This window comes from Oncorhynchus gorbuscha, linkage group LG09 (assembly GCF_021184085.1).
Source record: "Oncorhynchus gorbuscha isolate QuinsamMale2020 ecotype Even-year linkage group LG09, OgorEven_v1.0, whole genome shotgun sequence".
Lineage (NCBI taxonomy): Eukaryota > Metazoa > Chordata > Actinopteri > Salmoniformes > Salmonidae > Oncorhynchus > Oncorhynchus gorbuscha.
This window is the reverse complement of record NC_060181.1, coordinates 33,870,029-33,880,883: the sequence shown is the minus strand read 5'-3', so window position 1 is coordinate 33,880,883 and position 10,855 is coordinate 33,870,029. Positions and strand designations below refer to the sequence as shown.

The following is a 10,855-nucleotide window of genomic DNA, read 5'->3' as shown; positions in this document are numbered from 1 at the left end:
AGATGTGCGCGACTCTAGGCGGCGGTAAGAAAGCCATCGCCAACTGCCCTCCTTTCAATATAGCATAGATGTACGTTTTTATTACTTCTAAATAAAATGACTGTTGGGTTATCATACGCTTATAATGATGTTTTGATTATTGCTTGAACAGTCGCTAAGATTATATTTGCTTGTGATCTTTGCATAAATAACTATTTTGGATGCAGCAGTTGTTAGCTAAAATGCTAACGTCATTGATATAGGATAGGCTGTCACGTTAACTAATTTAATACCAAAAGCTAGCCAAAGAGACATTTTACTGGTTGAAGTTGAAGTGTTTTTTAAAAGTATAATGCAGTTGATTTGCGATGATGACACAGAAATTCTATTAAGAACGAATTTCATCCCAGTTTTACAGTTAAATTATAATCCAAAAGTAGTGTGAAATGCACTCATATGCAACATGTAAATAGAGGCTTTTTTGCTGGCGGTCTATAAGAACTCCCCCTTGTTCTGGCACCCGCTATCAATTTGCGTACCGGCTTTTGTCAAGAACTGCAACGGCGCAGTGTTTTCCACGCTAAAGTTTCCTGTGTGTATCATGAATGATCCACCACCCAAAGAACATCTAGCAAATATTATACATCTGTGGGAAGCATTGGAATCAACATGGGCCGAAATCTCGGTGGAGTGCTTCGATACCTTTTAGAGTCCGTGCCCTGACGAATTCAATACCAATTGATCTCAGTTTGTCAGTCAAGAGTTGCCACTCATGTATGTAATTTGTCTGTTATTAAAAAATATCCAGCTATTCTCTTCTGTCATGTAAATTACGTAGAATTGCATGGGGAAAAAAACAAAGCCATGGGGCCAATGATTTCTTAATTACAAGGTCTACAGCCTATGCTGGGAACTATAGAGTCCATATGTTAGTTATCAATATGTCGTTTTGGATGTTGATTTGATAATAGCAGTGGATGTACACTGAACATCACCCCTCATAAGTCTCGTTAAAATGCAGATCTGGCTACTTTTTCTAAATTGGTTTAATGGAATAACAAACCTGAGGAAAATGTATGTAGTTCATTTGGATCATTTTGGGGGATGGTTGTAAGTTTTATGTTGTGTGCAGTGACATGTCTGACTGTGAACCTAATCACGGTGTGCTTCCTTGAAAGCCTACTGAAGGCATGGCCAAGCCTATGTAGAAATATGACCAAAAGGTTTTTACAAAAATATTCCAAAGCAAGCTTGTCCTCAAACAACTGTTAAATTGTTTTCCCAACACGACTGACAATAGTTAGAGCCATAACACTCATTTATCCACTACCAAGATGGAAAATGTAAATCGATGGGGCTGTAAAAATACTACATCACGTTATAGATTTGAGGGCAAATTAATTATATTATTCCTGTCCCGGGCTTGTGAAGTTAATTTCTTTCTCTAGACAAGCGTCTCGTCTAGCCACTCCTCCACATCCGTTACAACTGCTGAGCACTCGCGCTCTCTTCTCAGCCACGAGGTGTCCACGCGCAGTTCCCGGGTGGTGATTGGTTAAGGACGACACAAGCATATTTTTCAACCAATGACAGTGATGTGCATGCGCTGAGCCATACTGTGCATTCTGCTTCCACATGCTCAGCTGAGGTGATCGACAACCCTGGTGAATCACTGGCTGGTCTCCACATATAAAAGCTGCGCCTTCTTGGTTTGTAGCTCACACTGTTAACATGAGAGAAGTTTAGTCGTACGCTATAAAGCAAGCATTTTGCGCTGCATCCCAATCGTAGACCTCTGAACCTCGCCCAATCATATTGACAGTCTAATTGAACAACAAAACTTCGAGTTGGAATAGCTCTGAACTTCTTGTAGTTCAAATCTTCTTCGACTTGGATATCGATTAAATAGCGAACATGGTTGTTATATCAAAGAGAGTGAAGACCTTCGAGGTTATTTTCAGCGATCCTAGCAAGACTTTTTACTGCAGTGGAGACAAAGTAGCCGGGAAGATCCTGGTGGAAGTAGCTGAGGTGACGAGAGTCTCGGCTATGAAAGTGCTCGGAGTTGGATGCGCAAAAGTGGAATATGCCAAAGGAAAGCAGAAATGCCGAGAGAAGAATGAGTACTTGAGATACGAAGAGGTTGTTCAACTTGATGACCAGCCAGCTGGTAAGATCCTCATATAAATTTTCCAAGCATTCACCATGATAACTTGTTTTCAAGTGTAGCCATGTGGATGCCCGTTTAGCTGGTCCTGCTGTCGATGATGATTAACTTCCTAGCTAAGGTTAGTGACTCAAATCATTTTCGTGATTATGACATGCATTTCAAATGTCACTGTAAGGGTTGAATTACATATCAATGTGAAATAACGTTATTAGATTTGTTTACCGAACTGTTATTTAGACTGAAAGTGTCCCCTACTTATGAGGAGTCATTGATTTAGAGTTGACTTTCGTGGAATGAACAATGCAAAATATTTTGGCAGCATTAACTGAGCAGTGCATGGTCAGTCGATACAGGGAATCCCCTTATGAGGTGTCAAGCATTTAGTATCTATGTTTCACCGTACTTGGCAGAGTGGCATAGTGTCCTTGGCAAACCCCCCCCAACACAAGGCTTGGCAGGAAGTTAACATAGCTGATAGTCTAAAGTAAAAATAAAATAAACTAACCTTTTGCCTGATTAGTGGAATTGGCAAGATAAATCACCTTTATTAAATGGCTTTCTTTTTCATTTTCAGATCATGATGGCTCAGTTATCCTTAGACCTGGCAACAAGTATGAGTACATGTTTGGATTTGAGCTTCCCCAGCAAGGGTATGTCTCTGCATTGGCCTGTATTATTTTATTGTCAATACAATACATCTTCCTCTCTGGGTCTGTGGCTCTGTCTTATCTTTACCTTTGTTTCCCCAAAGGCAGATTGTGTCTTCCTACAAGGGCAAGTTTGGCTATGTCCAATACTACGTCAAGGCCTTTATGGAGAGACCTGCTCAGCCTGCCCTGGAGTGCAAGAAACACTTTGAGGTGGAGGAGCCCCTGGATGTGAACACACCAGATCTGTTGGTGAGTTCATCTCATTTACTGCAGCCTGAACTGCAAAAGTAGAAATAGCTGAGTTGCACGCTAACTTGCCACTTGGATGTCTGAAAAGAAACTCCTCTGTTAATAGTATTTCTGATACACAACATATGACATTTTGAAAGCATTATTATTGCCCCCCCCCAACATTCAGCTGAAAAGGCAGCGCGGGATATTCAAAAATATTTTTTGAAATATTTAACTTTCACACATTAACAAGTCCAATAAAGCAAATTAAAGATAATCATCGTGTTAATCTAAACATCGTGTCTGATTTTTAAAATGTTTTACAGCGAAAACACAACATATATTTGTTAGATCACCACCAAATCCAAAAAAAACACAGCCATTTTTCCCAGCCAAAGATGGTCACAAATGCAGAAATAGAGACAAAATGAATCACTAACCTTTGATAATCTTCATCAGATGACACTCATAGGACATCATGTTACAAAATACATTTGTTTTGTTCGATAATGTGCATATTTATATCCACAAATCTCGGTTTACATAGGCGCCATGTTCAGAAATGCCTCCAAAATATCCGGAGTAATTACAGAGAGCCACGTCATATACCATAAATACTCATCATAAACATTGATGAAAGATACATGTTTTTACATATGATTAAAGGTGCACTTGTTCTTAAAGCATACCATGCAATAATCTGAGACGGTGCTCAGAGGTACACAATATTTCTCTGCCATGTTGGAGTCAACAGAAATACAAAATTACATCATAAATATTCTCTTACCTTTGATGATCTTTCATCAGAATGCAGTGCCAGGAATCCTAGTTCCGCAATAAATCGTTGTTTTGTTCGATAATGTCCATTACTAGTGTCCAATTAGCTACTTTTGCTAGCATGTTTAGTTCACATGTCCAAATGCTGGCGCCAGTCCAGGCGAACTCGGGACGAAAACTTCAAAGTTATATTCCAGGTCGAATAAACTGGTCAAATTAAGTAGAGAATCAATCTTCAGAATGTTGTTATCATATATATCCAATAATGTTCCAACCGGAGCATTCGTTTTTGTCTACAGAGTAATGGAACGCATGGCGTTATCATGAGAAATGCACCTGACCAGGACCTGGCACTCTGCCAGACCACTGACTCAAATAGCTGCCATCCGGTCCCACATCACACTAGAGGCTTCAGTCAGTAGAACGTGGAAGGCGTAGGAAGTGCGAACAGATCTATATCTTACTGGGATGTGAATAGGCGATGAGTTGAAAATCAACCAGCCCCAGAAATTCCACTTCCTGTTTGGAAGTTCGCCTGCCATATGAGTTCTGTTATACTCACACACATAATTCAAACCTTTTTTGAAACTTCAGTGTTTTCTATCCAATAGTAATAATAATATGTATATATTAGCATCTGGGACAGAGTAGGAGGCAGTTCACTATGGGCACGCAATTCATCCAAAGTGAAAATGCTGCCCCCTATCCCTAAAAAGTTAAGGGTGAGCAGTCTGTATCGCAGACTTTTCCCTTGCACTATAATTTCAAATGTGGGATTAGTCGGGTCCTGATGTAAAGCTTCAGGTCGGGCAGCTCGGTCATATGCTGCGCATCTGCCTTGTAAAGCATGGACAGATTTGTTCCTAGAAGTCTTCAAATTATTACGTTAACTTGGCATTTATGTGGACATGAAGGAAGAGCGATATTGAATTGGAGCTCTAAAAAACATGGTTAAACATCTGTTAAGTGAGCCCCTGTGAAACCACTATATTTTTCTTGCCCTCTCTTCAGTCTCCTACAGGTGGCATGAAGGAGAAGAAGGTCACCTGCATGTTCATTCCTGATGGCCAGGTATCCCTGAATGCCAAGATTGACCGCAAGGGGTTCTGTGAGGGTGAAGACATCTGCATCTGCGCCAAGTTTGAGAACACCTGCTCACGGATTGTGGTCCCCAAGGCAGCCATAATCTCCAAGCACACCTACCAGGCCAATGGCAGGACCAAGGTCTTCCGGCAGAAGCTCTCCTCTGTGCGCGGCAACCACATCATCTCCGGCATGTGCGACGCCTGGCAGGGAAAGACCATCCGGGTGCCCAAGATCAAGCCCTCTATGCTGGGCTGCAACATCATCCGTGTAGAGTACGCCCTCATGGTGAGCATCTTGATCCCCTCCAACTAGCAAAATAGCAGAGTGCTAATGGCTTTGGTGGTAAGCAGCCGTTTCGAGTAGCAAAGAACTTTCATTGGGGAAATTAAGTGTATTGATCAACCTTCAAACTAACGCATCATAGACATGCTTGTAATACTATGGTCATTACTGTAAATCCGCCAGATCCCTTCAGTTGGATAAGGGGATTAGCCAAGTGACCGCACTAGTTTAGACATGCAGCCTTTTGAAATGGCCACTCGGCAAGTCTGGTTTCTAATGTTATCCCGACCTCCAGATCTACATGCACATCCCAGGCAGCGAAAAGCTGATCCTGGAGCTGCCGCTGGTCATCGGCACAGCCGGCCTGGGAAGCCGCACCAACAGCATGAGCAGCACAGATGGCTCGGTCAGCAACGCCTCAGCCAGCTGGGTGTCCCTGCGCATGCCTTCTGCTCCCCCCAGCTACTGTGACGTCACACGTGACTGCCGCCTGGACCAGCCCCTCACGCCCCTTCTGAATGACTACGATGGTGACGACAGCCCCATCTTCATGCACGCCTCTGCGTTCCAGTTCCCGAACCTGCCTGCCTACTCTGAGGTGAGTGTCTTGAAAATAAATGCAGAGTGATTAAGTGATATCTCCATGATGGCACTAGTTGAAGGGTGATTGAATTGAGCAGGTCATCTAACAAAGCGTCTCGTATGTTTCAGGTTGATGAGGAGTTCAGTGGCAACGCTCACATGCTGCAGGTCTGCTGAACTACCTTGTAGCTTCCAGAACTCTGGTCCATTGCATAAGGGCCACTTTCGGCACTTAGCTCAATTGAGTAGAGGAGCCAAACTACTTATGGAGAAGTGTTGGGCGGACTTTGAGAAGTGATGTGGCGGATATCGGAGCTGGCCCTGCATCGAGAATGGAAGAGGATGTGAAGGGCAAGAAGCTGAAGAGTTCTTGTGCCTGCGCTGTCGGCAATCTTTGCTGCGCCATCTAAGCTGATCTTGTTCTGTTGCTGTTCCGGTTTCTGAACGTGCCACTGCAGACCTTGTGGTTTGAGATGTCTTGTCCATTAGTTTCCCACCGGGGCCAATCACACGTTGACAAGTCCCCAACTGATTATGAATAAGCTCTTTGCTTGTTGGATGTCATAAGGTGAATGCACCAATTTGTAAGCCGCTCTGGATAAGAGTGTCTGCTAAATGACGTAAATGTAGTGTGTAGTCAATTCTTATAATTCCTGTATTTCATGAAAATTGGGATTTCATCTGAGCAACCATATTTTGTTTATTTCTAAAATGAAAGTAAGCTATTTTATTATAGAGTTTGTTTGACAGACTGATGTTAAGAGAATATTTGTTGCTTTTGATAATTGCGACATGTTGAGAGATATATATTCTCCCAAGACAATCGTGCCGAGTCCATATATTTTTCTGTACCAGTGTTTTTGAAAATGTGCACATGCTATCAGACGTTGATATGTGAATATTATTGTCAACATATTTGGTTTCTCCTAGACAGTGTTGCACTGTGGGATGCCTAAGCAGGCCCTCAACTGAATGACTAAGACTGATCTGTGAGAACACATATGCAATGCATCTTTTATATTTTGTGCAGATCATAAATGAAAAGTTTTTTTTTTTTTGTGAGACCCTATGGGTTAGTATCTCTATTAATAAAAAGTTGTAATTAATTTGTCTTGTGGTACAAATCTAATGTGCATGACGACAACCTACAATCATTACGGTTTAGCCAAGTGTTAATGGTACCAGGCCACAATTGCTTATAGAGATGATCCCTTTGCTGAAAGGGAATTTTAATTAAAAGCCTAGGGTGGGATTTAATCTGTATTGCAGAAAAATCCTCGTTATAGCTCAATTTGAATGGCAATGTTCCTGCATTCCCAGTAAACTCATGTCGGCGCAATGGGATTTTTTTTGAATGCAGATCTGCGATCTGGATTGAGTTCTGCCCCTAGTATTTACACAATGGTTCTGAAACCTTCGGTTTCACCAAATTCCATTTTATAACAAGTCATACTGACTTTATTTTTATTGAACTTATGTAACTACAGCTTCACGACTATTGGAGGTAGCACCTTTTCAGAACTAAAATCGGGTACAATTTTTCAAGAGACCCACAATAACGAGAGCAAATATACTTGAACCGGGATTCAATCTGATTGCGCTTTGCAATGCATGTTTTAAAGGCAACGTTACCCCATTCACAGTAAATGCTGCATGTGGCGCCTCAATCAGAACTGGCCAAAAAGTGACACATTGTGCAAATCCACAATTGATTTCAATCCCTGTCCTTGCCCATAAAAACCTCCCCTACCAACTGAACAAGGATAAACACAATTCTTAGGAAACATTCCATGAAATAGGTCAAGACAAACAGAAATACTCACTGTTTACCTAGCTAGAAAAGATACCTGAAAGGCATTTCAAATGAGAGTGGAGCGAATGCAGGCTTAGTTTAGTTGTGCTATGCATGGTGTATACACTATTGGGTTTGTGACCTCTTGTCTTTGGGAAGCTTGTACTTTTATCCTTTCAAGTTACCTCCATGTCTAGTGATCCCAATTATGTTTTGTAAATAGAGGGAGATTAAAAGAACACCTGTCCCCAGGTTTTTACCATTTCACCTTATAATACTAAACTCAGCAAAAAAAGAAATGTCCTCTCACTGTCAACTGCATTTATTTTCAGCAAACTTAACGTGTAAATATTTGTATGAACATAAGATTCAACAACTGAGACATAAACTGAACAAGTTCCGCAGACATGTGATTAACATAAATTGAATAATGTGTCCCTGAACAAAGGGGGGGGGGATCAAAACCAAAGTAACAGTCAGTATCTGGTGTGGCCACCAGCTGCATTAAGTACTGCAGTGCATCTCCTCATGGACCGCCAGATTTGCCAGTTCTTGCTGTGAGATTGTTACCCCGCAAGTTCCCGGACATTTCCGGGGGGAATGTCCCTAGCCCTCACCCTCCGATCCAATAGGTCCCAGACGTGCTCAATGGGATTGAGATCTGGCTGGGCATGGCAGAACACTGACATTCCTGTCTTGCAGGAAATAACGCACAGAACGAGCAGTATGGCTGGTGGCATTGTCATGCTGGAGGGTCATCTCACGATGAGCCTGCAGGAAGGGTACCACATGAGGGAGGAGGATGTCTTCTCTGTAACGTACAGCGTTGAGATTGCCTGCAATGACAACAAGCTCAGTCCGATGATGCTGTGACACACCACCCCAGACCATGACGGACCCTCCACCTCCAAATCAACCCCGCTCCAGAATACGGGCCTCGGTGTAACACTCATTCCTTCGACAATAAACACGAATCAGACCATCACCCGTGGTGAGACAAAACCGCGACTCTTCAGAGGAGAGCACTTTTTGCCAGTCCTGTCTGGTCCAGCTACTGTGGGTTTGTGCCCATAGGTGACGTTGTTGCCAGTGATGTCTGGTGAGGACCTTACAACAGGCCTACAAGCCCTCAGTCCAGCGTCTCTCATACTATTGCGTCCTCATGCCTCCTTGCAGCATGCCTGTAGCATGTTCACACAGATGAGCAGGGACCCTGGGCATCTTTCTTTTGGTGTTTTTCAGGGTCCGTAGAAAGGTCTCTTTAGTGTCCTAAGTTTTCATAACTGTGACCTTAATTGCCTGCCGTCTGTAAGCTGTTAGTGTCTTAACGGCCATTCCACAGGTGCATGTTCATTAATTGTTTATGGTTTATTGAACAAGCATGGGAAACAGTGTTTAAACCCTTTACAATGAAGATCTGTGAATTTATTTGGATTTCTATGAATTATCTTTGAAAGACAGGGTCCTGAAAAAGGGGCATTTCTTTTTTTGCTGAGTTTATGTCTCAAATGAGATGTTTTCTCCTTTTTGTCTGTCTAGCGTGGGAATCCAAAGTCATGTAATTTTGCTTATATTACCTGAATGCGATGGTTATCCTACAAGCCTGTGGCCAGAATATTTCGGTAATTTGGCCTTTTAACGCTTGATTGAGGGAGACAGGCAGATATGGAGTTTGGAGAGCACTCCTTAATTGTTTGTGCCCTTGTCTAGTTAGTGATGGATTCAGTCAAGACTGAGAAGCATAAACAGGGGTCATTTTTCCTAAGCATATTCTCTTTTATTTCGGTGCTGACGTGCCTGAGTGCTCCTGTGGGTAGAGCGATAAGGGCCGTCGCTTATCTTCTGTCCAGCAGCTCCACCCCCTCTCTTCTCTGACTTAACCTCTGAAGCCGATGCTTCAATTTCACTTTCTGTCTGAACATATAGGGTTGATCCTAAGTTGAGATCCGCAAGGTCTGACTCTTCAGACGTCATAGGGTCACCGGTCACATGACCTGGGGAAACCTTAACAAATTTGTTTCCTGGGCCCATCCCTCGTATCCATTCAGGATCCCCTCACGTTTGTGGACACATGGCCTCACACAGCTCTGTGAGGTCACACCGACTAGTAGTAGAAGTGCCCATCCTCATGCCGTGCCATGCTTTTCCGTTGCCATTTTGCCAACATCTGCACTAATGTACATGGGCAAACTGTTTGGTTTGTACAGGTGTACACAACTTCCCTGTGGTCAAAGGATGAGGGTGGCATAGGACAGATTTGGAGAAAAAAAACTGTAATGTCCACCTTCTTCTGGAAACATTCCCAAAGTTAATGGTTGACCAAAGGAGTAGCAGATGGCGAACTGAAATGGTTGAAACCCACCCACGCATATTGGTTAATGGCTGTTTCCCTTGAGATTGTTCCACTCCATTGAGTCACCATTACTTGCCCATTCTGAACTTAATGAGTGGGTATGGCTAATGTGGTGGCTGTGGAAGAAATATCAACAGCAGATAACAGAGCTACCCACATGAAAAGATACTATAGGAAATGTTATAAATAATATATTATTCACTGTAGTATTATACATATATATATTATATATATATATATATATTATACACTGTAGTGTTTTTGCGGACTAATATTGTAGTATTTACAGTTAAAGCTGCAATATATTTCAGCCATATTAGCGTTTACATGAAATCAGTAAAAATACCTCAAAACAAGACATGCTATCAAGAACAAGATGAAACGAGCCAATTAAGATTCCCCACATGGCAGTTTCTTGTCATTGTTGCTAGCTATCTGGCCATCCAAAATCAAAACAACACATGGACTTCTGCCCAATTGAAGCGTGCACATTGTTTTCGTGACGTTGTCAGCTAACCCATCTATAGACATTGAGACAGACCTGCCCAGTAGTTCCGATTTTGTTTACATAAGATCACACAACACAATACTTGCGAAATACTGCACCAAACACTATAGTTAGATGTAAAATTGCGCAACTAAAATATTTTTTGTAGTTTGGGTACAACAGAAGGCAATTTAAACACAGCCTGATTCTGAGTATTTTATCATTGCAGTGTTGGAGAGATTGGTCTGTAACCCAACTATTCAACTACTACCCCCACAACCCACCCCCAGAGCCAGTGTTATGAAAACAAGTACCATCTTTTGACAGCTATATACTGTATATCTCTGCAGCTGACTGACCACCACCAGAGCTGTCAGCAGCCCCTGTTTATCTCACAATCAATTGGCTGACCAGTGATCCAGTGTTGTGTAATGGGGGATACCATCCACATGTACAGTGCATTCGG

At 42.3% G+C, this 10,855-nt stretch overlaps 1 protein-coding gene across 1 annotated transcript; it reads left to right on the top strand.

Annotated features, from left to right (window-relative positions):
- The first annotated feature begins 1,679 nt into the window (after positions 1-1,679).
- Positions 1,680-6,863, top strand: LOC124043427 (thioredoxin-interacting protein-like). Its single transcript, XM_046362032.1, has 6 exons — positions 1,680-2,149; positions 2,724-2,799; positions 2,901-3,048; positions 4,819-5,178; positions 5,471-5,773; positions 5,887-6,863. The coding sequence occupies exons 1-6, from the start codon at positions 1,894-1,896 to the stop codon at positions 5,932-5,934; spliced, it is 1,191 nt and encodes a 396-aa protein (XP_046217988.1). The 5' UTR covers positions 1,680-1,893; the 3' UTR covers positions 5,935-6,863.
- The last annotated feature ends 3,992 nt before the right edge of the window (positions 6,864-10,855 follow it).

Excerpts from the sequence above, each read along its gene's own strand:
- LOC124043427 (XM_046362032.1), top strand. The coding sequence starts at position 1,894 with ATGGTTGTTATATCAAAGAGAGTGAAGACCTTCGAGGTTATTTTCAGC. Across the intron at positions 2,800-2,900 it reads TTTGAGCTTCCCCAGCAAGG|GCAGATTGTGTCTTCCTACA; the intron begins GTATGTCTCTGC and ends GTTTCCCCAAAG. Across the intron at positions 5,179-5,470 it reads GTGTAGAGTACGCCCTCATG|ATCTACATGCACATCCCAGG; the intron begins GTGAGCATCTTG and ends CCCGACCTCCAG.